The following is a 27,879-nucleotide window of genomic DNA, read 5'->3' on the forward strand; positions in this document are numbered from 1 at the left end:
GAGGGAAGGTGAAAGCTAAAAGGAGTTGATGCACCTCATCCAAAATAAGAACTGTTAAATGTAGGGCTGTGAAGTTTTTAGGCACAACAGTATCAAACAACGTGGCCCACAACCATGTGATTCTCTGACTACATCAAACAGAAAATAGGCAACACTTTGAAATAAATATTAGCAAGTCCATTAAGGCAACAAATGAGAACAAATGTCCTCAACAAGGCTGCCAAGGAAAGATGTTTCCCTTCACAGGCGATTTCCTGTCTGAGAAACCAAACCTCATAACTTCAGAGCTTATACATCTTGTCCATAATAGACTGTGGGTGTCATCATTTTGCCCGTTCTCAGGCTCCTCAAACGCTGGCACGTCCTTTAATCTTTTTGTTTGCCCTGTCTGTCCTGCATCTCTGACAACTTCCACAGTTCTGAATAAAATATTTTTCAGCTTCACTCAGCTTCACATTCTGTGATCAAACAAGCTGATGTCCACTTCAAGGAACAGAATATTACAAAAAAAAATGTTTCTGTGAAATTAAATTAAATTATCTAAAAGAATCTAAATATCAAAACATGTCTCGGGAGGAGTGTTATGAACTCCTTGGCCTGCTGTATGATCTGATTCGAGACAGTTTATACCTCAGTATATTTCTGAGTGCTAACTATAATGTACAAAGCAGCCTGCTAACTAAACTCACTAGCTTTAGCTGATAACTGAGCAGTCCAACCTGTCGATCAAATATGGTTGTTTCACAGAATAGTTATAAAATGACATGGTTTCACGTATCTACTAATTCTACGTCATTTAAATCTGCAGTGTTTCTAATGCTGGCAGGGCATCCTCGGGTTGCATGAACACTGCATAGAAGTCTACGGGAAATGATTGTGTAGGTCTGTGAGCTCAGTAAAAAGATTTTTAAAGACATTTTTCATTGAATAAAATGTGGAGTCTATGAAGATGTTCAATATGTTCAACTTGAATATGATCTAACGATGTACACAAGCTTGAATAACAAGTTTTAATTCTTAAATTTAAAGATGAAACAATTGTGAAAATAGTCACAAATATGGAGGCTGATATTTGCACAGATGCAACGGCAGCTGTAAACTTACAGTTTGCTTTGCACTCACTGCATTTTCTGTTTCATGATTATAAATGTAACAATTTACACATAAAGTTCTTTGATCTTTTTACTCAGGACATTTTAATGCAGCACAGAACAACCACCGTATCACACAGCTGCTGTCAAATGTTACAAACAAGGAGGCAAAAAGACGTAGGAGAGTTAAAGATTTTTTTTAATTATTTAGTACAAGAAAACAAACACAACAGATGCACACAAAGAGCGTGATCTACTACAAATTTCCGACAGAATACAGTTTCAAGTAAGATCATAGCCACATATACTGCAGCTGCTCGGCCTGCTCAGTAACATCTGGAGCAACATGAGGAGTTCTCTGTGAAATGTCCTGTCAGGGCTGTGGGAGTGGCTGAATAGAGATCGTTGGCGAAGTGGGCATGACAGAAGGTAAATCACACCACCTACCACTGCTTCTTACTCTGACCTGTACCGCTCTTGTCCACTATGTACAACATGGAACTTTAATACTGAAAACGAGCTACAAAATGAGTCACATTACAGTATTTGCGAAAATTCAAATAAAGCTTTATCCTAGATCGGGAAGCAAAGTTTGACTTTCTGGTACCTTCTAGTACCAGAAGCTGTTTTTAATGGAGTGTAATTAAAAGGAAGAAAACACACACACACGTGTTTAAACACCAATAAAAAGTATGAGCAGACAGAGGTGACAACACAGTTACTGTCCTGAATTTAAGAAACAGGTTTAACTTTGTTATTTATTTATGTGAAAATGTTTCACCTCATTTTATTTTTACTTGTTTACATTTTTCAACTTGTTTGCCATCTTCCATATTTATATTGGAATTAAGTGTGTAATAAAGAAATTTCCTCAGCATTAATAAAGTCTTTTTATTTCTTTATTACACTGTGCTGGTTACATGACACGACTGTGGTATCCTATAGAAGGGCGCTCGAAAAGCACAAAAACATTATGATGGAGTTTTCAGCGTATTAACTGTTTGTCGTCCATGTTGGCAAGAATTGATTGGCATTCGTCAGCGATTGAGTACCGACATGTATGCTGTGTGTAAATATGACTTATCACCACTAACCTTCAGAGAGTGACAAAATGTACCTGGATATAATAGTCACAGTTATCTAATAACCAAAATATAAGGGACACTTATGTTACAGCATGTAGTAGCACTCTATGATAAAAAAAATCCATATTGTGTAATTTTTTGAATGTTCAGCTGTTACTGGTGTAAAACACGAACAAGCAGAATAGGAAGCGATATTCTTCGAAATCTAAACGAAAGCTGGCAGGTGCAAAAGACAGAAAGGTCTCTTTCAGTGAAGTCAACACGACGTGACTTGGAAACCAGGAAAACCACGGGAAAGGAAACCATTTACTTCAGTTACGCTGCTGTGACATAGAAGCAGCCGTGCACACGCTGCTGCTGTAACATAGAAGCAGCCGTGCACACGCTGCTGTGACATAGAAGCAGCTTCTGTTATTCCAAACGTCTGCGTAGGCTTGACCTCCAGAGACCTTTCTGGATGTGACATCGAGCACATTTTAATTAGCGCGACTGAAACAATGTTGTTGAGACCCCAGACAGGACTATGACACTCCTGAAGCAAGAGTTTCACTGTTAATGATGGCTTATTTATGAATGAAGAGAAAGTCAGAGTTTTAGAGTAAACTAAAATAAATCACTGGTTTCCTGAGTGAAGGGAAATAAACACTTTATGTCCCTTTGATTTTAAGACGTTGTTCAGTATTGACTCTCTTTAAACAGACTGACTGTAAGAGATGAATAATATCCTTTCATCAGAGGAGGTAGCCACTCAAACACAGTATGCCTGAATCTCCCTTACGGGCCACTGCTGAGGTGACCAGATGTGCGCTGTGTAGGGTGGCCGACTCTGGACGGAGAACAAGACGATCGAATGTTTGACACTGGGCAATAAATTCAATACTTTCAACAATGAACGAACATGTACGATCTAGGAAACAACCTGTTGTAAGGAGGTTCATTTAAAAACAAAGTGGCGCATGCATATTTCCTGTATATGCATGCAGTCACGTCTGACGCTGTCTGTCACCTGTGCTACCTCGCATGCAGGGATGACCCTCACTAAGGCAGGGCCAACACTGTCAGTGAACCCACTCTGTGACACTTCTTATGCAATCAAAGAAACGTTGTTTTCAGCCTGTGTTAGATTGTACGGACAGCAGTTGGTGAAGAACACAACTGAAACAGTCGTCTAGCTTTAGCACTTTACCTGCTAAAACTCCTAATATGGTCTGTGACTCTACTTTCCTTCCACAGGCACGTCCTCAGAAAGGAGGGAAAGGTAAGCATGCTGGCCCTGCACTTGCCCAATGTAGCTTTGGACCTCAGTATGGAAGAGCAGGTCAATGACAAAATGAAACTGGGACTGCTGGGAGTCACTGGAAACAACAGCGAGCCATAAGCTTTCTGCCCGACAGGTGCAGACGTGGTTAATGTTGCTGAAAGTGTGGATCTGAAACAATATAGCAATCTTAGTCTAAAGCTAAAAGATGTATTTTCCTAAATGTAAACAAACTGTGGCAGAAAACTGAAACTCATAATCCAGAAATAGCTTTTAGAGTCCAGACTCACCACTCAACAGCACAAACAAGCCTGTGGTGTTTCAGGAGACACGCCCACAGGCACTTATTTTGAAGCACTACCTTAATTTCACTGGGAAAAAAATCATTACACAAACCTGATGTAAATCAAAACATTTAAAATCCTGCCTAAAAGTGAATTTTTAAAAATTCATCTGGAAGATGTACCTGCACCACCACAGCTGCTATCTGCGGACTTCTCCTATAGATGAGATTTGCTGTCTCTGAGCCGCGTTTAAAGGCAAGCTTATGTAAAAAACAGTCTGTATGTTAAAATACAAAAAAAGATTTGAGCAAGGAAGCGATCATTTGTCTGATGAAATCAATAACAGCTGTTAATGCAACAACAAACCTAAAATGTCTTGGTTTTCTGCAGTGCTCTGTCCAGCGAGACTGTCTTCATGTTTTTATTTTCACAAACTCCCGCCTGTGTCGGATCAGCCACAAGACCCGAGCGGTGTACCCCTCCTCTGTAACCTTGGGACAGCTTGTAACTTTCATTTAATTTAAGCATCAACACAATAAGAAAATGCAGTTCCAATAATAAAATAGACTGTCACTGGGAGTAATTGCCAAAGATGAAAACATACCAAACCAGAGAGTGTGTTCAGGAAAAGAAAGAAAACTGGAAGTGCTGCAGAGAAGCTTGTTTCTTTCTCACATGTAAACTAAATTTGGCTCAGGCGTCTCTGGTCCGTTTCCCCTCACAAATCAAAGGTAACATGTAACTCACCTTAAACTATCTCAATCTTTCTTTTTCTCGCACTCCTTTTAAAGTCTGGTTACGCTTCATTATACGGCTTCCATCCCAGTCTCTTTCTCTTTCCATCTCAGCTTCTCCCATCATCATTTTCTCTCCTGTCCTAGATGAATCATGTCTTACAAAAGCACCACCAGCTGCTAGCTGTCCCTGCTGTCCCAGCTGGGGTTGGACAGCCCGTGGGAACTGTTTACTATCCAGCAAATCTTTGTATTGGATCTCGGGCCTAATCATCCTCAGACAGGCCGTCCTGGTAGCATTGTCGAGACCCGGCTGGAGCTCGTATCCAAGAATCTTTACTACTCCGCTCTGAAAGGGTCGGATATTTTTGTCTCGTATCCGGTATGCTTCTACGGGCTTTCCACCATCCTTCAGACAAACCCGGCCCAGGATTTCCCGCCGCATCCTGAGAAGAGCTACTTCTTGCTCCATCTGGGCACGACCAAACTTGTCGATATCCTCCCAGAACGTGCGGTTGAAGGCTTTGTATAGGTACCAATCTAAGGCGTTCCACTGGCGTAGCTTCTCCCGCTGATGATCCGTTAGCGACAGATTGGGCAACATCTTGCCTTGTAAGCGTCCAGCTCTAGCACCGACGCCAGCCGCTACGGCAGCTTTGCCGACCCAGCTTCCGCTCATTACGCTGTTGCTGCTGGGCTTTTGCTGCCGAGCGTTAAGGCTAAATGAGACTACAGCATCCAGTGGCCAGCAGAGGGCATGTCTCAGCAGGATCATAGACTGGTCAAAGTACTCGGACACAAGAATCAGTCTGAATGTCTGGCGGATCATGGCCTCACCATGCTGAGCTAATTCCACTGAGAAATTAGCATTATTGTCCATGCCAAAATCAAACCACAGCAGGTTGCGGGCATAGTGGTTGTTGCGAAGACGAGGGTCATAGTATTTATTTGGGTCGTCGACAAAGTCGCCCAGCCCTTTTGCCTTCCGAAAGGCAGGAGCTACTTCTTTGTAATAAGCAAAAGAGGACTCCGCCAGCGCGACAGGATCCCTGATGATAGAAAAGTAGAATGTGTCTGCAGGCATCACTTTCTCCACCTGGAAGACAAAAATTGAAACAGTTACAAATAACGATACTACTGCAGTAGCATCACGTATTGTCTCTGACATCAGCAACGGTTCAACTATCCATTGTTTTAATTATGAAACCAACAGAAGCTCCTCTGATGTCATTCTACCGCTGAGCATGCTCAATCTGGACAGAGGGTTTGGCTTGCTGACACGGGTATTTACAGGTATTTACACTAGCAGTCTGGTGATTAGCCAGAATGACAAATAGTGCTAATGCACAGCCCGGCAGAGTTAGGCTAACCAATCCCACTGGGACCTTCTAGTGCTGGTTGAAGGGTTCAGTTTCCTAAGAGTCTGAAGGTTTGGATGGGCTGGCAGTCCTCCTACAGTCATACAGGCAGTTAGGTTAAGTCAGACTAAGCATGGAGTTTAGTGTCTGTAGTGTTTTTAGTCCAATTTGAGCAAATTTCTAAATGAACATCACTTTAGCCCACAAAACGACCTTTGTGTATTATTTTTGTGTATTTTGTTCATTAGTTGTTGTTGATTATCTTCTGCCAATTTTTATTATATGGCTGAGGCTACTGATGTCACATCTGTATATGAGTTTGTACACTTTCATTTTCTATATATAAACTATAAAATGAGTCTCTTTAAGATGTCCAGCCATGTTGGAAATTTGAACAGTGGAGGATTATACAGATGGCTGTATGATTATCAAACCATTTTCAGTCATTACTGTCAGCCTTCTATTTTACCCACCATTCTCTTCGTGTGAACGACTTACCTCTGGCTTATTAAACCTCATGTGATTGCCCATGATGTGAAACTCCGTGGCTCGGGGACCTCGATAACCTTTGACTCTGTGAGCATTGAAGGGTAGTGGGTACCCCAGCTGGTAGCCCAGTGGAAGGGCAAAGCGAAGGTTGCGTTCCTCTCCAAAGCGGTACAGCATGTTGAGCACTGTGCTGCTTGCTGTCTTGTGTGTCTTGAGGAACATGATGTGAGTGTGGGGCTGACAGGAGCCCAGAGACGGCCCCTGGGCATCAGGGGATGAAAAGATGGAGTGAGCAGCTGGTTGGGCACTGCTGTTGGACGAGTGGGAAGAGAGGAGCAAACTGTAAATAATTATTGTTCAGAACATCTCTGGGATTTTACCACAACTCAAATCTACTCACCATATGATAGTATTGACATTTCTACAATCAATGCAAATCAATTCTTGGTCTTACTTGTACTACAAAATCAGTAGGTTTTCACCCCACATCAGAAATCATGTTTAAAGCAAACAGCTTAGCAGCATCACACTGTCTCAACCGATAGAACTGATGTGGCTGTTCACAGGAAATGTAAAAGAAAGGCAAGGCAAGGCAAGTTTATTTGTATAGCACAATTCAACAGCAAGGTGATTCAAGAAAGGACAACAAACAGAAACAGTTCAGTTGCTGAGTACACTTTGAACCTAACTCCTTACTTCATGCAAAGATAAAATGTCTTAAAGAAGTATAAACGTATGAGCTTTGAATTTATTAGTTGCTGTGAACTGATTTTATAACTGAGTTTTATTCCTGTCTGGATGGTTTCCTTCTAAGCAGATGTTACATAAACACAGACACATCACAGCCAAAATGTTCAAAGCTATACTGTGGTAGCACGGGGATTTCATTTCACACAGGCACAAATACTCCAAGAAAGCAGCAGCAATCATTTCTTCATCATTAATAGCAAACTGAATGAGAAGCATGTGATTGGGTAGCATTTGTCCTGCAGCTGTGGCTTAATGGTTGGGTAATAGTGGGACAGCAAGGACAACAGTATTTCACAACATTCAGGGCCCTGTTCTGTGGAACCAGGGTTCAGGAGACAGACAGTATCTCTACTTTGAAGACTAGGCTTACAGATACAGCCACTTTAAAAACGGCTGTCTCATCCCTGACAGGACCGTGGGTGGGCGCGTGACGGATTTCTGACCAATTGCCAGCTGATGGGTGGCTGTAATGATACCCTCACCTGGAAGATGCAACCATGGGTGGTAACGTCCCAAAAGCAGCATTTAGGAAAACCGGTGGTAATATCTTGTGTATCCACCAGGGGGCGCAGTGTGGAGGCTTGTTATCCTCCTGAGACCCAGTAATTCATTTTTGTGCACTGTAGTACACATTTAGTTTTTGCTTGTAGCTCTCATAGTCTACTTGCCACTCTTCTAAGTCCTGATGTTTCTTAGAGAGGACAACAGTACCTTTAAAATGATATCACATGTGTGGGGGTGTGGCCTTGCCAATTGTCTTTTACCCACCTTTTCAAAATGGTTGGCATGCCTACCAGCATATTTTATGGAAGAAAGAAAGGTAAGCTTGATATTTACATTTAAAATGTTTTTTAATTTTCAAAAATAAACATCTAGTAAATAATTTGAGGGGTCTTTAAGAATTAGGCTTATTGAGTTTCACAGAGAACATGACTAATCTATTAATGTGTACTCTAGTGCACGTCGGGACTTTGTACTTATATTTATTTCACTTTTTCCTAGTAGACAACTCTTTAACAAAGGCAGAGAGAATTCTTAACAGAATCATTGAGGGAGATTCAAACATAGATGCTTCAGAAGATGAGAGTCATGTGAGCCAGATAGGAGAGGGTGAGAACCCAGGAGGAGCCACACAAAGATTATCGAGATGCAGTGGCAGATGTAATAGAGAAAAACACAGGACCACCTGAAATCTGTCGTCCTATCTGGTCCAAAACCAACATGTAGGAGAATCTGGAATTTTGATTTGAGTTAAAAATAAAATATGGGTAAAATGCAGGAATGATTTCCAGTATAGTAAAAAATAAGAGTCGCATTTATAGCTGAATCCATGACACCTGATTGTTTCTACACGATCACGTCTTTGCTGAAAGTTATCAATGATCTCAATGTGCGAAAAGAACTCCCAGTATCTGGAGTTCAAGCTCCTCTTGGCTGAGAAACCAGGGACAAACATGTGAACAAGACCTGAATAATACCAGTAATGAAGAGTTCTCTCCAAAGATCAAGAAAAGTAGGCCCCAATCAGATGAGAGTGTAGCAAAATATGGTTCCCTCCACTTGCCTGAGATGGTTAACAGTCCAAGGCATTTCAGTTGTAGAATGGTTGGGTGCAACAGTAAAACATATGTGGGATGTGGGAAGTGCCAAATGTTCCTTTGTGTCTCCAAATAAAAAAATCACAGTACTTCCTCAGATATCATAAATGAATTGACTTTTGTGAAATAGAAAGCCAAGTGCAATCACTTGTTCCTGAACCAATGGCTTACAGCTAGTGAAGTGTCAGTGACTTCTAAGTTGATCCCTGATCTACATTTTTATGATATTGTTATATAAATAAGTTTTAATATCCTGCTTACAAAAATTTCAGTGGACCATTTAATTTTCTTAAATAGCTCTTGAATGTTGTTAGTTTCACATTCGTGATCAATGAACTCCCCTTGTGCACTGTAGTGCACATGTTGTAAAATTTAAATAAAATTAGTTAAAAATAATTTTGTTTTTGTAATGTGTTTATTTTACCATCCCAACACTTGATTTATCTGAAAAAAATCAAAATCAAAATATTTTTTTCCCCTGGGTCTCACCATGTACATGTGAAACTCGAAATATTAGAATATAGTGCAAAAAAATTTTCAGTAATTCTACTTAAAAGGTGAAACTAATGTAGACTCATTACATGCAGAGCGAGATATTTCAAGACTTTACTTGTTATAATTATGATGATCATGGCTTACACTTATGAAAACCCTGGATAGTATAATCATACATATGTACTCAGTACTTGTCTCGGGCCCCTTTTGCATGAATTACTGCCTCAGTGCGGCGTGGCACGTCAGCAGTGACGTGTTATAGAAGACCAGGATGCTTCAATAGCAGCCTTCGGCTCTTCTGCATTGTTTGGTCTCATGTGTCTCATCTTTCTCTTGGCAAAGCCCGTTCAGGTTACGTGAGTTTGCTGGCCAATCAAGCACAATTATCCCATGGTCATTGAACAAGGTTTTACTAAACCGTCATGACTTTGTTTCTGAGAGTGTCTCATGACAATGACGTAAGCCCGTGCGACGTCCGTGGCAGCAACAGATGTTTGCAGATCAATAATGGACGACCATGCAGCGTTTAAAGCGTGAAAGTAATCACATTACTTTGAGTTTGATTCTGTAAAAAGTGACAAAAACATCAGCGTTTGCTGCACACTCTGCGCGGAAAGAAAACTTCTTTCTACACCGAAACATTAAACTTCAACTCTGAGCGAGCAGCGAGCACGCTGCCACGGGAATGTGACGTTCACAGAGAAACCCCCGGATCCTCCCACTGACAGGACCACTGTGGGCAAACCTCCACCCGCCCCACTCCTGCTAAACAGGTGACAATAGATTTAAGAGCTGCTGAGTCTTTGATTTTATTTATTTTCTGCTGTGTTTTACTCGCATCTATTTGAAAGAGTGAAAACACAAAACATTATTTTATTTTATGTGCTGGAATATGCAGAAAATAGATTTAAATGTTAAACATTCTTCCAGTCAGAGAATGTCGCATATTATTTAATTTTTGCTTCATGCATGAAGTTAAAAGATTAAAACTAACAAAACAAGTTTTTCATTTGATTACATTTTATATGATGGATTATGCAGAAAAAGTAGAACTGGGCTGAAAGGTCTGTTGCTCTATTACATATTCAGGTTGTTTATCATGGTTTTAAAATGTAACTAAGTAACTAATTACTTTTGAAAATAAGTAATCAGTAAAGTAACAGGATTGCTTTCTTGGAAAAGTAATCAGTAATTAGTAACTAATTACTTTTTCAACTAACTTGACCAACACTGCTCGCCATTCTTCCTCCAGACTCTAGGACCTTGGTTTCCAAATGAGATGCAAAATTTGCTCCCACCAGAAACTGGACTTTGTGCCACAGATTAACAGAGCAGTTCTTTTATTCTTTAGCCAGGTGATTCTGTTTGTTGTTCAGGATCAGCTTGACATGAGGAATAGAGCATTTGAAGCTCAACTCCAGGATCCGTCTGTGTGTTGCACTAACTCCAGCCTCAGTCACTCCTTGAGAAGGTCTCTCACACTGTTGAACGGCCTTTTCCTAACAATCCTGTCCAGGCTGAGGTCATCCCTGCTGCTTGTGCACCGTTTTCTTCCACAGAACTTTCTATTAATGTGCTTTGATGCAGCACTTTGAGAACATCCAACCTCTTTTGCAATTACCTTTTGAGGTGTTCCCTCTTTATGGAGGCTGTAGTGATGGTTTTCTGCACAACTGTCAGGTCAGTAGTCTTCCCCATGAACCAGACTGAGAGACCATTTAAAGGCTCTTTGCAGGTGTTTTGGATTAATTAGCTGATGAGAGCGTGACACTTTGAACCTACGATATTGAACTTTTTCAAAATATTCAAATTTGCTGAGCTTTTGAATTTGAAGTTTTCATAAGCTGTAAGCCATAATCATCAAAATTATAACAAATAAAGGCTTGAAATATCTCGCTTTGCATGTAATGAACCCAGAGCAGCATCTAGCGGTGTGGCTGTTATTTTACTATTACTGTATTATAGTATATATATTGCTATATGCAATACTGTTGAGCATGTATTTGCCTATGTAGAGCTTACAGAGAGGGGGTTTTCAACCACTGCAAATGTACTCCCATGCTGTAGTCCTCCACAATACCAACTGCATGTTGCTCGACATGGATGATGCTGTATGTTAGTTAATGCCAACTGGTTGACAAGTCAACAGGTACTAGCGCGATAATAGTTGACCAGGAATGAGACAAGTACAAAGACATTACACACTCGTTTATGCTGAGTTAGTATGAAACGTAGAGAGAGCTGTTTATGACCACAAACCAGTGATCTCTGTTTCACTTTCGGTCTGTACAACTTCACTTTTCTTCACAGATGGACGAAAAAAGGACATCCAATGGTTGTACCAGCTCTACCACATATTTGTGACACTGTTACCATGTGACAAAAACCCACTCTATAGGAACACGGGCAGCCCACAGTTGTCCATGAACTGCCAACATAATTTCCTCATAATAGAGAGAAAGAAAACTAAATCTGACGCAAAAATGTAAAAATCCAATGCAGTTCAAATTGAAAAAGCAAAACCATACCTCTTGTTGAAGATGATTCCCAGCAGCTGGGTGGCAAAAGCAATGGCCACAAAGAATAGCAGCGCTTTCCACATCCAAACTGGACCCAGCCGACCACAAACCAGCGATCGCAACATCCTGTGAGGAGGAGAGAAGGATGGATGAATGGAATGATGCACATAGTTGTGAGCCCAAAGCAGTCAGTGGAAGAGGAAGATACAGAAAAAGAAGGGGAAAAGTGTGTGGAAAGAGAGTAATACGGATGGATGGATGGATGGATGGATGGATGGATGGATGGATGGATGGATGGATGGATGGATGGATGGTAGTCGGACGATTGGATGGATGGATGGATGGATGGATGGATGGATGGATGGATGGATGGTAGTCGGACGATTGGATGGATGGATGGTAGTCGGACGATTGGATGGATGGATGGATGGATGGATGGATGGATGGATGGATGGATGGATGGTAGTCGGACGATTGGATGGATGGATGGTAGTCGGACGATTGGATGGATGGATGGATGGATGGATGGATGGATGGATGGATGGTAGTCAGACGATTGGATGGATGGATGGATGGATGGAAGGATGGATGGTAGTCGGACAATTGGATGGATGGATGGATGGATGGATGGATGGATGGATAGATGGATGGATGGATGGATGGATGGTAGTCGGACGATTGGATGGATGGATGGTAGTCGGACGATTGGATGGATGGATGGATGGATGGATGGATGGATGGATGGTAGTCAGACGATTGGATGGATGGATGGATGGATGGATGGATGGATGGATGGATGGTAGTCGGACAATTGGATGGATGGATGGATGGATGGATGGATGGATGGATGGATGGATGGATGGATGGATGGATGGAAGAATCAAACAGTAAGATAATGTCATTAAAGTGACAGGATAGGGTTTGAAGAGGAGAAAAGGCATGAAGAGACGGGGACAGCTGGATGAGTCATAAAACAAAAACGACTGAAGTATCTTCGGGAAGGAAACCAGTCTGAAAATAGATCTTGTATTCCTTAGATTCCTTAGATACTGATGTCCGGTTCATTCTTATAACAGAAGATGAATAAACTCAAAGCATACTTTTAACCAAAATTTAAATACTAATCAGTTAAAGGTTCAAGTTAATTTTACATAGCACCATGGACTTTTCCTTGGCTAGGAAAGGCTACCACTCGCCATTGAACAGAGTTTTTTATAATGTGGCACAAACAAGGCATGAATGTGATTGGTTTGAAAAAGTTGGGGAGGGGTCACAGTTTAAACCTGGCCTCCCTACTGGTCTTTGTTCTGGTGTCTGGCTCATGTTTCCCCTTACACTTTGTGCAGGGGGCTTGTCTCTGTAATGAGAAGAAAGATGACTCCTCTCTACTTTACCATGGCAACCTCCTCTCTTCTTGAGTCAGTCCACTGGAGAGTGAAACTCTTGACACCTTGAAATTTTTGTACCGTGCTGCACCATCTCCAATGAATTCATTCCCCAAAAATTCCTAAGGGGGGACGGGGGGGTCCTCCCTGTTTATGCTGTGTTTTAGTTAGTATCCGTGTACCAGTCTGCCTCTGATACCAGTGTCTTGATTTTTCCTGTGGGTTTATATGTATGGGTGTGGCATTTTCTTACAACACTCTATTCTATGATACATATTTGTGTAGTAATGTTAGAACAAATTATGAGGTAATTGTGAAACCTAAAATAATGGGGTGTATATGTAATAAAGATTTTTAAAAATGTGTTCAAATGTGTATCTGTTCATTGTAAACATGTATGTATTAATGTCTGTAACTGTAACTTTAACCTCAGCCAAACGTCTCCGAAAACGTCGGAGCGCTTTTGCAAATATGTGGTGTCTTGATAAACCGAGCAGATATTTGAAGTTTACACAGCTACAGTATCGCCTGAAAATGTGTTAAAGGTTTATTTTGTGACCCAGAAATAATAAGAGTAATATTAAAACTAAGTAGCTGCTGCCATTGTTGGAAACTGGAATTGGCTGAGTTGTGCTATGAATTCTGGGAAAGGTTGGTCCACGAAGGATACACCCATCCTTCAAATCTGGGGAGAAGGAGGACACATTTTTCTGAGTCTTCGAATTTAGACATTTGTCACGTCGCTGTAACGTAATCAGCCAACAAATGTGGCCTGCGAAGGATGCAGCCCCTGAATTTGTACACAGCTACGATACTGGACACAGCTTCTTCTTCTTCGGGGTTTAACGGCAGCTGGCATCCTTGTACATGCAGTGCTGCCATCTTCTGTTTCAGTCCGTTATTACACTCTTAAATCCTGCTACTTATTCCTGCGTCTTTTGGGATCTTACAAAGCTTCAAATGACGCGTCGAATATTAAATCAGTCGTCGACGATTTTGATAGTCGACGTAATCGTGACTGGTCGACTAATCGTGGCAGCCCTAATGTCTATTGATGTCTATGGTGTTTCCATAGTTGGCACTACTAATTATTAAAAGGGTTTGCCCATCTTAAACAGTAAGTGTGACAATACTTTCCATTATCAAGCATTTAAATAAAAACCCAACACCACTAGAAAAGGGATAAAAATATACATCAATAAAAGTCTTTTTTTTAACATATTCATGCATATGTAACAAGTTCTATGTAAAAGAGCCTGTAGTGAGCTGTCAAATGAAATAGTACTTTCAGACAGTCTGTTTTTCAGTGACATTGATTGCTGTCACACAATCACACTGGAACAGATCAATGTAACAGGATTTGTGATAGATGTGTGTTCATTGGTTTGGAATCACACACAGATGTCATCAGAGCGTGAACACAACTGGCATGGTCTTTTTGTGTTTGATAACAAAGGAACACTCACAGGAAGTGGCTGTTATGTCATACAATTGCACGTATATTAAACCTAATTTAACCTAATGCATTTTAGTAAAATGCTTATTGGTAATAAGCTGCTACATATTGCCAAAACAACCTTGCAACTCTGTTGAAAGGAAGCGTATTTCCTCACTTTTGGTTTTTATCATACTGATAAAGAGCTGATACACTTATCAAAGCCTCCCACGGGTCTTTAAAGCTGAGAGGGGCTCAGTGTAAAGACCATAACATATGATTCACATCAATTCAATTTTATTTTTATAGCACCAAATCACAACAACTGTCCCCTCAAGGCGCTTTATATTGTAAGGTAGACACTACTAAAACAATCATATGATACCTATGAGCAAGCACTGTGCTGGCGACAGTGGGAAGGAAAAACTCCCTTTAACAGGAAGAAACCTCCGGCAGAACCAGGCTCATATTCATATCTATCCAACTTAACAGTGATGCCTCGTTCCATCCAGCTGGGCGAACAGAAAAAGAAAGAGACCATTCACACTATTACAGCAATATTGTTTTCAGAGGATAAAGGCAACTTTGTCGACTTTGCCACATTAGCTTTGTACTGTTAATACGTGCATAGAATTTATGCTTCTATTACAATTTTGTAAAAACATCTTTATTAACTTTATTTTTTTTATTTAACCCTAAAAAATTAATTTAAAAAAACCTCTACAGTTAAAAATGTCTTATACTGATGTATATTACTATTTCAATCGACCCAGTTACGTTACTGGCTAATGGGACACTGGAAAAGTTTGGGGAAAAACTTCTTCAGTGGACTTGGAGACGTTGATGACTAGAATAATCTTCTGACACTCTCCTAATATGTGATGGACTAGTTCTCTATGATAATTTGACATTTAAACCCAGACGGATTCATAACTTTGCAGTCAGGCACGTTACAGTGTGGTATGTCATATGACAGCTGAAATCACACTTCCTCTAAATAGATTTGTGCATTTCACTGTTCACTTTGATCAGATCTGATCACACTGCCTCTCCGTCTGATTGTCACTTCTGCAGACCAATGTGAGATTAATATTAGGGCAGCAGCCACCACCCTGTTCACCACATATTACAAGTCTGAAATGCCCAAGCGGAGTTGGAGGGAGAGGCTGTATATATGTATATGGTTCCCGAACTTGTGACCATGTTAAGACTTGGCGTGTGAAGAATCCCTACACCCACACCTTCGCCCATGTCTCTGCAAAATCGCAGCCTAGCGCCGCCCATTGTACACCACAGTCTCTCCATCCTAATAACCCCGTTATGGTTTTGCTATCAGCATCTTGTTCTGTGCCCACTTGTTCCATTCTCACATCTATTGCTAGCTATTTCAAGTTACCTGGCTCTCCGTCTGAAAATCATAGCTGTGTCCCCAGGCCGGTATCGGTGACGCTGTTATTGTGCAGCTGCAGAGAGCTCGGAGCATCTCGGAGGCTTCAGCTGCGGCAGATCCACTGCTCGGGCCGTGGACCCGGATCAGCCCCGCGGAGGGACACGGGCCGGAATACGTCCCTGTTGGGCTGAAAGCCCGTCTAGTTCCGAGGACGTAAAACGAAATTTTCTTTCTTCCAGCTGTAAACCTTCCTGCCTATTGTGCTGATAATGAGAATACAGTAGAGTCAAGAAAAGAACAGAGGATGTGGCGTACTTCCGGTAAACATCAAAATAAAAGCATTCATGTGTCTGGACCGTGAACAAGCCGTGAAGGGTATTAGCGTTAGTCGACGTGGGTGCCGAGCAGTGGGTCGGGGGGTCTGGGTCCGTTCATAAAACTCACTGTACCCCGTCCGATGAACTATACACATACTCAGTCTACAGGTTTGAATTTGACATGTCGCCTGTAAAAGTGGCTCCGCGTTGTATCCGGCTGCTCTTGCTGTCGCACACCGTGCTTTTATTAAGTGCGTTATTCCGCTTCGGTTTGTTTTATTGACGTCAGCTTGGCGAAGGGGGTTCGCCATATGTGACGTCACACGGTGACGCTGTTAGAAAGGCATCCGCAGAAAAAGAAAGATTAGTTCCCATCGCTTTTCCTTGACCTCCAGGGAAACAAATCCAAGTCCAGGAAAGGTGGTAAGAGAACTGATAAGGAGTTAGGAAAATGCTCTGAAAATCCGAAAGACCCTGCGCTTGTCTCATTATCAGTGTGATGCCGGATATCCGCCATATTTAAACTACTAAGTGCACGTTCTACTCCTTTAATCGAATCTCGGCAGTATTTGGACCTTTATTACAAAGGTTGGAAATTTGACGAAAACGGAAAAATTAGGCCAGATTTACTAACGCAAGGGGGAGTAAAAATACATGGCCTTGTGACATGTATTTGTAAAGAGGAGAATATTTAAATGAGTCACTACAAAATCTGTGCCACACAGTTTATTGCAAATTGCATAATATCTAAAGCCCCAAAAATCATGTCTTATGCCTGCTGCTGTTGTGATAGCTACATCTTTTTGTTTGTTTGTTGCTTAAAGACAGGAGATAGATGGTGATGTGGATGTTGCAAAGCTGTGCCAAAACCGTGTCTCAGTAAAACTTTGCACTCAAGCTTATAGGCGAGCCCCGCGTATTGCTCTTCAATAATTCTGGGATTTTCATGTAAAACTACAAAAACAACCACAACTCAGATTCTCTTTCTCAGCAGTGTGCACACAATACATCTTATTTTCTCGTATTAACCTGCTGTGATCTAGTGGAACTCCTTTCCTCCACGGTTAGGATTTGTGTGACTGCAGTACATCCATCCATCAAAAGTTTATCAAAAGAAGTAAAAGTTTATGATGTCCCTAAAAGGACCCATCTCATCTTCAAGAACTCATTGTACTGTATCTCCTCTTTAGAGTACTTTGCTCTAAGACTGCTGGCTTACTTGTGGTTCCCAGGTAGACGTAGTAATGGGAGGCAGAGCCTGCTCTTCTGTAGAAGCCTGTTTCTGCTGGCACTTAACTGTACAATCGAATGTGCCTTAAAGCAACTGTTTATGTGGTTTGGTGATTGAATTGAATAAAGTCTGCAATGTGACAAAGAGCATTACCAATAATGCAAACTAACTGTACAGAACCTCAGACAGACTGTTATCAGTAAATATATATCAGAATTTTTATCTTCTAAATCTGCCTTCTTAATAGGAGACCGCGACTCAACTAAAAGTTGTTTTTATTCCTGTTGTGTAATGTTCAGAGTGCAGCTGTGCATTTAACAGGCTGTTGCTAAAACTAAAAATATAGGGTTGAAGAAACATTGGGACGAATGTGTAAAATGTATCATCCTGATACATGCTCTGGTAAGAAAATCCCAGAAAGTTGATTCAGTGTTTTCAGAAACGTTTCATCACAACAGTCCTCAAATGTCTGGGATATACCTCATCATAACTTCTTGGAGGTTTCCCTGAGAGAATAAGCAATCTTATAGCTGGTGGCTGCCCACTACACCTAATCTTAAGGTCAGCATAAAGTTATTTTCCCTGTAGGAATCAGTAAAAGCTACCTTAGTCTACAATTTGGGGCTTAATGTTGAAAAAGATCTAATACCTTTTGACACAAAATTCCACTAATCACTGTCACACTTTCCTGATTTGGTCTCACTGCCATTACTGAATATTAAAAGTAATAAATGACAGGTTTGGTGATATTTTCATAAACTATTCATTTACCACATCAATAAACACCATGACGGCGCAAAATGTTTTTTCTAACATGGCAACCTTTAAAAAGTGAAAGGAGACAGAAAGACAGGTGGGAAAGAATAAAACTTAATGAACTTTTTGATGCCATTTTACACACAGTACTGGTGCAGAATCTAGAAAATGTGGGGAAATACTGGCATCATATACAGTACTTACTTCTGAAGAAATTATGATGGGACCCTGAAATCAGTGGCGTGTCTAGAAAATTTTTGTTGGGGGAGCCAGGTAGGGGCACAGATTTGGAGAAGGGTGGCAGATGTAATTGGCAGATAATGTTAAAAACAATTCCACCAACCCTTAACCATAATTCAATAACCCTGTAAACCTAATAACCGAATGCGCTTTTAACTCTTATTAGAATGAGATTTTAACCACTACGGTGCAAAGTTTTTAGATACTGCGTTGATAAAGTACAAGAGATACAATCAGTCAGTGTTTATTCAGCATTCAAGGACATCAATAGTTGCATAGTATTTTTACTGACATGTAGTGCACATATGTTTTGGGCAAAAACATTTTTGAATATTAAAATACGAACATTTGTAACAAACAATTGACAAATTAGCCAGTTCCAATGTAAAACTTTCTCTGCCTGTTAAAAAAAGAAGATAATCTTCTCACAAACTGGTGATTTATTTTGAAACAGGAAAAAAGTGGAGAAACAACTGAAAAGACTAACATTTGAATAGAACCTGAAAGCAAGTAAATACTTTCTCTGCTGCCTTATGGTAAACTTTGGTAATATTGATAAAGAACAACACTGGCTGATGATGAAATACAGTCAGCTGGCATGGTGACACTGCCAGTATTAACCTGCAGGGCTGGACTGGGACAGAAAATCGGGCATTTTGACTACAGACCGGCCCACCAGGTATTAAAGCCATAAAGACTTTGAATGAAAACAAATGCTGTTGTGACAGTGATGTACAGTCTTGTTGGTATATGTATGATTTCTATACATTTTACGTCAGATAAAAACGTTGGTTGTAAGATTTAGATAATTATTTAATAAAAACTAGATATTTTAAATGAGAATAAGAAAGTATGTCTTTGTGCCCCCCTCTCCCTGTTAATGCCCTACCTGGCCCCCTGGCAACACTTTGCTAGACCCGCCCCTGCACAGTTACCAGCTGTCAGCTGCTTAGAAAAGGATGCTGGTGTTATTTGTCTCTCAGAAACAGTTCATAACTTCCCTTCAACTCATTCATGTCACCTAAAAGGTAAACCTGTTTCTCCATCACCTGTTCAGCTCTGATGATTCAGTAAGGACATCTCCTGGTTTCATCCTCATGTTTCCCTCTCACCACATATCCAAACCGATATCATGACCAGCAGCTTTACAGCTGTGGCTCCAGCAAACATCAGCTGATACTAGAAAGTAATATTAAATAAATTCTAACAACAGCTGATCAAACATGCTGCTGTTGTTTAGCGCGACAGCCGCTGGTTTCCTCTTTCTGGCGCAAAGTGGGCGATAAACAAACAAGAGAGAAAAGCCGATCAGCTGATCATTGATCAGTTTCATGATTGAAGTAGAAACAGGAGAGGGAGGGTGAGAGAATGAGAGAAGAAGAAACAGCTGTGCAGCGTAACGACAGAATGACTCCAGCTTTGTGTGGTTTTTTTTTTCATTGTAGCTGAAGTCCGGGACAAACTGTGTTCCTTTTCAGCTCAACACGAAACGCGTAATATTTTCTCTGAATACGAGACGATTCCGTTTTTTACAGGACGGTTGGCAACTCTACTAACTAACCTTATGAATAAAGTTCACTATCAGTAACATCATAGCACCACCCAGCTGTATAAACTCCGTCATGCTAGCTAGTACGCAGTACGAGTTATTGTAACTGACTGTAAAAAGTCAGCATAATGAAAATAAACTCCACCTAAACTTGGTTTATATCTGACCCAGATAGACTGCAGGTCATAACTTCTTACCTGAAGTTCAGTTCACCTGACACTCCGGCCGCTGCTACCTCGGGTCTCTGCTCCTCCTGCCTCCCCTTTCCCTCATCCACCTGTTGCCTCTGTGGAAGCTCCGCCATAGCCACCACCAAACAACTGACTTATTTTTACACATCTGCCAGCATCTGGCCAATCCATCACCGTTCATTGTTTGTACCGTTAAGGGAAGAAAGACAACAAAAAAGCATTGACACCAGGCGGTGGGCCGATGGCCAGTCCAGCTATGGAGAGTTATCAACCTCTGTCTCTCTTCCACAGCATGTCTTTATCCTGTCTTCCTTCTCTCACCCCAACCAATCACAGCAGATGGCCCCGCCCCTCCCTGAGCCTGGTTCTGCCGGAGGTTTCTTCCTGTTAAAAGGGAGTTTTTCCTTCCCACTGTCGCCAAAGTGCTGCTCATAGGGGGTCATATGATTGTTGGGGTTTTCTCTGTATCTATTATTATAGGGTATACTGTACAATATAAAGCACCTTGAGGTGACTGTTGTTGTAAATTTGGCATTGTATGAATAAAGTTGAATTGAATTAATCTGTAGTGGAATACATTTAAAAACATCCATCATAAAGACAGGGGCTGTCATTGTCCCTGAATCTTCTCATGCTTTCCTGCCTGTTATCTCTCTCTGTCTCTCTGTCACAAAGGTAGTGGTTGCCCCATGATCGGAAGGTCAGGGGTTTCAATCCACTGAACGGCTACCCTGAGGTACCCCTGAGCCAGGTACCGTCCCTACACACTGCTGCCTGGGTGCTGCACTGGTGGCTGCCCACTGCTTCACTGGGTGAATGGGTTAAATGCAGAGGAGTAATTTCCCTACAGGGACTAACACATACACATTAGGTATATCACATTAGCCACCTGAAAGCATGAAGAAGGCTAAAAGCACTTGGTTAAGGGAAGAGATGAGAAAGATGGGTCTATATGGTTCTCTGTGGATTATTTGATGCTTATTCACTGCCCTGGGTCGACAAACTCCTGGTTGGATTAAGTACTGCTCGTCTTTATACAACACACCAAGGACTACTTGTAGATTGCCTTGTCTCCAGAATCCACACAGATATATATTTTGGAATATCACGTTTAATGGGGGCAACTTTTCTAATGTGCACCTCGAAAAATTACACAGTGTAGTAACCAGAGATGGGCAGTAACGCGTTACTTGTAACGCGTTACTGTAATCGGATTACTTTTTTCAAGTAACGAGTAATGTAAGGGATTACTATTGCAAAAACGGTAATTAGATTACCTTTACTTTCCCGTAGGAACGCTGCGTTACTGCGTTACTAAAACCGTGAACTTTTTGCGAGAATGTCTCATGACAATGACGCAAGCGAGTGCGACGGCTATGGTAGCTCGTGTGTCAACAATAGAAAACATGGAGCGAGGGATAGAGTACGATCGTGCAGCATTTAATACTTGGAAATACCGACATTATTTTGAATTTGACTCTTTAAAAAGCGACAAAAACATAAGCGTACGTTGTACACTCTGCATCGGAAGAAAACTTCTTTCTACGTCGAAAAATTCCACTTCCAACCTGAGCAAGCACCTAGCACGCTGCCACAAGAATGTTAAATTGACAGAAAACCCCCAGGATCCCCTCACTGACGTGACCGCTGTGGCTACCACATCTACTTCCACCGGGCAAACCTCAGATGGACCCACTCCTGCTAAACAGGTTAAACTAGACGTAAGAGCGACAGGACTTAGTGCCGCTGAACTGAAGAAGCTTGTCGCTGCCTATATCGTCGAGGACATGTTGCCGATTTCCACTGTTGACTCTGAATCATTCCGACGCATCGTAGAAAAAATACCAACTAAAAGTGGTGTCAAGCTGCCCCAGAGAAAGTCATTTGTAGGACACCTTGAGAGAGAATATGACAAAATGAACTCTAACTTGAAGGCTACACTCGAAGAGGCAGAGTTTGTTTCCACCACTGCTGACATCTGGACGGTAAATAATAAAGTTTTATGGGTGTAACAGTTCACTGGATTAATTCCACATTACAACACAACAAGGCCGCTCTAGCATGCAAGAGAATTAGAGGCAGCCATACCTATGATGTAATTGGAGCAGAGATTGAAGAAATCCATTCATCATATGGACTACAAGGCAAAGTTATTGCCACTGTAACGGATAATGCATCCAATTTTGCCAAAGCATTCAGAGTATGTCAGCCCTGTCATTTGGAGTCTGAATCTGAAAATGAAGAAGGTGATGACAAGGAACCGACCTTTACTGAGGTCATAGAAGCTCTTTCAGCTGCATCTGGTGATGCACAGTTTAGCCTCCCTCCACACTACAGATGTGCATCGCACACAATTAACTTGATTTCAACAAGCGATGTTGACAAACATCTAAATTCCTGTGCAGACACCAAGGCTGTATATAGGAGTAGCATTGCAAAATGTTCTGCTCTTTGGACTAAAGCAAGTCGATCAACATTAGCCTCTGAACAGGTGGAGGAAGTCAGTCGGAGGAAACTAATGGTACCGACATCCACAAGGTGGAATTCCCTGTATGAGGCCATTTCTAGAATCATCACAATTCCCTTGAATGAACTTAATCCCCTGTGTGTAAAACTGGGAATCAAGTGCCTTAATGAAAGGGAGTACCAGTTCTTGAAAGAGTACTGTACTGTGATGAAGCCCCTGACAGTGGCTCTGGACATCTTACAAGGGGATGAGTGCACCTACGGGGCTTTACTGCCAACACTCACAAGCCTGATGTCAAAGACCCTTTCCCTGAAAGATGACCTCTCTAGAATGACAGCCAGCCTTCCAGATGTCATTGTAAAGGTAAGATTATTATTAATTGCTTTGGGTGGATTTGTTAAATTTATTATACCATTCACAGTGGGTGGATGTTATACTTTGTTTTAAGCAGTGGGTACAATTATTAAAATGATAGAATAAAAGACCAAGTATTCACCCCTTGTTAAATATCAGGGACATTGATCATCATTAATCATGAATATTAATCATAATATCAACAAAAGCCTCAGCCAAAATTAAATCTCATACAGTATTGATAATAGAAAATATAGATGGTTTAGAGCTGTAAAGCCCACAAAATATTGACAATAGGTAATTATACAGTAAAATAATTGTATTCTTAGTTGCATCATATTGTATGTTACAGGCCATCAAGACTCGTTTTGATGCTGTTCTGGACAGCCAAGAAGGACTTCTCGCAGCGGCCACTTGTCCCAAGTTTAAACTTCGTTGGCTGAGAGATGAGCGTAGGAGAGAGTATGTGAAGGAGCTCCTGATAACAGAGTGTCGTAAAGCTGCTCCTGCAACTGAGAACACTAATGTGTCCCAAATCCCAGCCAGCCCAGCCGAAATGGACTTTTTTGAATTTCAGAATCAGCCCACAGAAAGCTTCTCAGCAGAAAAAGAAATAACTGACTTTTTAAGGTCAGGCTATGAGCTTGAGATTCTGAATCAGTTCCCAAATCTCAAAAAGATGTACATGAAATACAACAGTCCAACTCCATCCAGTGCACCAGTGGAACGGCTGTTCAGTTTAGGTGAATTGGTGCTTTCCCCAAAAAGGAACAGAATGTCTGATAGAAGGTTTGAGAAGCTTCTGCTGATGCGATATAACCACTGTTTCAGTCCAAAAGAAAACAATAAAACATAGGTCTTTTTCAGGGTTGCCACAAACTGAGACTGGATTAACAGCCTGAATGTAGCATGCAATAGCATTTTCTGTTTTTGTAATCTCAATATTATGCCTCTCTGCACTTTACAAACTGTTAAAAGATGTTTTTGTTAATTTTATTTATTTTATTTATTTATTTTTTGCTTTATTTATATGAAAAGATGTGTGTATACACAAAAATAATTTATGTTATATGCTGGAGTATGCAGAAATACAGTTTAAGCCTTTATTTTCTTAAAATATGGTGTAATGTGCAGAAATATGTTCAAATGTTAAACAAATTTATTAAAGTCAAAGACTGTTGAATTTAATTTAATTTTTGTTTGATGCACTGTTTATAAAGTTAAGATTAAAAGTAATAAACAATTTTTTAAAAAGACACTTTTCCATTTGATTCACTTTTATATGATGGATTATGCAGAAAAAATAGCATTGGCCCAAAAGGTCTATTGCTTTATCAAGCATTCAGGTAGTGTATCATGTTTTTTAAAAGTAACTAAGTAACTAAGTAATTAATTACTTTTGAAAACAAGTAATCAGTAAAGTAACGGGATTACTTTTTTGAGAAGTAATCAGTAATCAGTAACTAATTACTTTTTTCAAGTAACTTGACCAACACTGGTAGTAACCAAACGTGATATTCAAAAAGATATATCTGGACAATGATTTTGTTTTTTGTTCAACTAAACCAGGGGTCGGCAACCTGCGGCTCCGGAGCCACATGCGGCTCTTTAGTCTTTATACTGCGGCTCCGTGGTTTGGGGAAATAAATTGTAAAAGTATTTAGCTGAAGTGTATTTTATTTATGTTAGTTTTTTTTTAACTTGTAGTTCTAAATTGGAAGATTATCGTGATCTTGAAATATCTTGAAAAAAATAAAATCCCCACATCCCCACGGCTTGCCCTGGCAAACCGTGACAATGCCTAATTTGTGGATTGTCGATCTTCAGATCCTCATACGTATTTGAGCAGCTTTTCTCCACCATGAACTATGTTAAAAACAAAAACCGCTCACGCCTCACAGACAACAGCTTACAGTCCTGCGTAAAGATGAAAGTGACTTCGTACAGCCCCGGTCTCCAGATGCTGTGCGCAGAGGTTCAGGAGCAAAAGTCCCATGTCAAACATATCACGGCAGACCCAACGATGTTTGCATGAACAGAATGGCTGTCGCCATCCTCCATCTTTAAAATGTATTACCCTTCCAGGACCTGAAGTTAAGTAAAGCGCCAGGGTTCTTATCAGTGTTTTCCGTATTGGACCTTATCACTGTTTAGTTTTCACATTTCCTGTTTTATTGTGTTAGCCTCGGACTGTGTGTATGTTCCACTTCCTGTGTCATTAGTTAGATTTAGTCCAGCTGTGTGTACTCACCTGTTTCTTGCCATCATGAGCCGGTGTATTTAAACCCTCAGTTTCTCTCAGTTCCTCGTCTTATCATCGTCTAATCCACAGGTGTGTTTCCAGGTCTACTTCAGTCAGCCAGTCTTTCAGTTTCAGATAGCTTCTGTCCGTCCAGCCTCACTAATAAATACCATCCACACCTTCAATCTGCCTGCGAGTCCTGCATTTGGGTCCACTCGCCCTCTCTCTACAGTGTGACGCCTGACAACTTGACATCGACCAATCAGCTGAAAGGAAGAAAAATCTTGTCAAAATTTGTATGTGCAAGTTGAAACTCACACGCATGTGAGGGAACTTGAACAGGAAGCTTCACACATATTTTTTTGCCTTCTATCCGTAAACAGACATTAACCAAACAACTTGTAACTTGTTTAATTATCTTTTACAAATACAAATCTTTTTTAGGCACACATTTTAGATATTTTGATTTACAAGGTTACAAAACTCACTTCACAACTAGACAGTCTGATTTACAAGTACAAAATATTTATGACCATAATTTGAGCCTCTGAATCAATCTGCAGTCCTAATCCCGAGACCCCTTTGCACAGTGTTCAGAAGAGTTGTTCCTTATATTTCTTAAAATGTTTCTTAGAGGCACATTTATATTTCTTCAGCCTCCTCTCATTTTGCATATAAAATAAAATACATCTAATTTTCTTTGATGTACTTGCTGTGTAACTCTTGTCCTCCATACATCACAGACCGCTAATCACACTTTTATCAGTTAATATCTAATATAGCGTTCCATGTTCTTCCTCCTGCAGCAACTGTGTTATAAACAATGAAACGCAAAATGCAGTTACAACGAAGATTCACACAATCTGCTCAACTGTGTTTATGCTGCTCTCTATAAAACAGGAAGTGATGTGTGACCTAATACAACAGACTTCACACAAGAGGGAGAAACGCTGAGGGAAGAATTTGGAACAAATAACTGGATTAAGTTCACAAAGAGAACCAATACAGGAAATAACCTAAACATTATAAAAAACCATCCCTTGATAAATAACCAAAACAGTCCAAAACACTGAAAACAACTGACCGAGGACCATGACCGTGTGTATTTGGGGATTTGTTTGCATTCATTTACACACACTCCATTTTCCCAAGACTTCAGGATGGACACATAGTTGAAAAACTAGATGAAGTTCCCATCGATCCAACCATTCTCTTCCGCTTATCCTTTTTCAGGGTCATGGGTGCTGGAGCCTATCCCAGCTGTCTTAGGGTGAGAGGCAGGGTACACCCTGGACAGGTCGCCAGTCTGTCGCAGGGCAATGAAATTCCCCAAATCCGAAAAGCAAATCCAGAATCTAAAAGTGTGTATTTATTTAGGAGTTTAAATGTAATTAATTCCCAATTAAAAAACAAGTTAACTTTGCAGAAACTCACCACTGCTCACACTGTGGGGACAGGAAGCCGTCCTGATTCTAAATTTAGAAGCAAAGCCTCTTATCAGTTCACTGGTGCCTTTGTTAAGGAGCACAACACCTGCTGCTCCTGACCAGAGTCTACTCCACTTTAATCTACATGGCCCAGTTCAGAGAGTCGTAACAAAAACGAGCACAAGAAAACATGCACTGCGATATCTGCTTTTGTTCTATTAAACACAAAAACAGCTGCAAAGAGGAACTGATGAAGTCACTGTGTTTAGAATAAGTAACAGTGTGCTTAGTGGTTGCGTTAATGTTTTGTCCCAGCATGGTTTTCTAATAATGACGACAAGTACAGTAATACTCATCATTACATTATCAGAAAAAAGAGAAAACAAACTGTGTCAGTTTATTTTTATAAAGCTTTTATAAGTTTTATAAAGCCTTATGAAGGGAATCGTTTTACAACATCAGTGTTACATCCCTGAATCAATGTGACATCATGTGCACCAAACTGCACCGTTTATGCTTTTGTAAAATGACTTTTCCTGTGAAAAACTAAGAATGCTCCATGATTCAGTGCCACCTTTTACACCTTTAGTAAGAAGGTACAGGCGTGAGACAGGTTAATGCTTCACTGCTGTGAAGCTGTAATAAACCTGTCACAAATCTTTCTCTCTAATAATTTTGTCTTAACTTCAGATTCAAGTTTTATGTTTCATTAAAGGGAAATCAGACTGCCTCGTTTTATTGCCACCTCCAGGTTAACACCCTGATGTTGCGCAGTTTATAACGTCGCTGTTTGGATGTTTTAAAAGCAAAATACACTCACGGTGCGGTTCAGCAGGTCTTCCTCGTATAGCGGTGTCCGGTTAGTGAAGAAAACAAAGGGCGTCCTTGTTGCACTGCTCCTGTTGGCTCAGCAGACGGCTGAGAAAGACCTCTGAAGTTACCGTGTCATGTGGTTCCTCTGCGCCACACAAACACCATCACGGACACGTCACTTACCCACTTTCCCGTTTTTAACTTTAGCTCCTGAATAAAAAAGTTTTAAATTCGGTATTGGGGGAAACAGTAATGAATACATGTGAGCTGGAAAATGTCTCAACACGTTTATTATAATATACAACCCTGAATTATACTGATTCAATTCAAGTTTATTTTATTTATATAGCGCCAAATCACAACCACAGTCGCCTGAAGGCGCTTTATTACTGATGACCCAAAGACAATTCAGTCCACTGAT

At 40.7% G+C, this 27,879-nt stretch overlaps 2 protein-coding genes across 3 annotated transcripts; one reads left to right on the top strand and one right to left on the bottom strand.

Moving 5' to 3' along the window:
• Nucleotides 1-1,243: 1,243 nt before the first annotated feature.
• On the bottom strand, nucleotides 1,244-27,593 carry gal3st4 (galactose-3-O-sulfotransferase 4). Of its 2 annotated transcripts, XM_085400598.1 has the most exons (5): nucleotides 27,466-27,593; nucleotides 25,228-25,484; nucleotides 11,671-11,787; nucleotides 6,309-6,609; nucleotides 1,244-5,548 (listed from the first exon to the last, which is right to left on the bottom strand). In XM_085400598.1, the coding sequence occupies exons 2-5, from the start codon at nucleotides 25,242-25,244 to the stop codon at nucleotides 4,472-4,474; spliced, it is 1,512 nt and encodes a 503-aa protein (XP_085256724.1). In that variant the 5' UTR covers nucleotides 25,245-25,484; nucleotides 27,466-27,593; the 3' UTR covers nucleotides 1,244-4,471. The 2 variants fall into 2 exon arrangements, with proteins under 2 accessions (XP_085256724.1, XP_085256723.1); XM_085400597.1 differs by lacking the exons at nucleotides 25,228-25,484; nucleotides 27,466-27,593 and adding an exon at nucleotides 15,878-16,198 and having other exon boundaries at nucleotides 1,245-5,548.
• LOC146675609 (uncharacterized) lies at nucleotides 22,898-23,935 on the top strand. Its single transcript, XM_085402562.1, has 2 exons — nucleotides 22,898-22,985; nucleotides 23,329-23,935. The coding sequence occupies exons 1-2, from the start codon at nucleotides 22,914-22,916 to the stop codon at nucleotides 23,830-23,832; spliced, it is 576 nt and encodes a 191-aa protein (XP_085258688.1). The 5' UTR covers nucleotides 22,898-22,913; the 3' UTR covers nucleotides 23,833-23,935.
• Nucleotides 27,594-27,879: the final 286 nt, after the last annotated feature.

This window comes from Rhamphochromis longiceps, linkage group LG3 (genome assembly GCF_057381845.1).
Source record: "Rhamphochromis longiceps isolate RC_006_pf linkage group LG3, R_longiceps_female_GT1.1, whole genome shotgun sequence".
Taxonomy (NCBI): Eukaryota; Metazoa; Chordata; class Actinopteri; order Cichliformes; family Cichlidae; genus Rhamphochromis; species Rhamphochromis longiceps.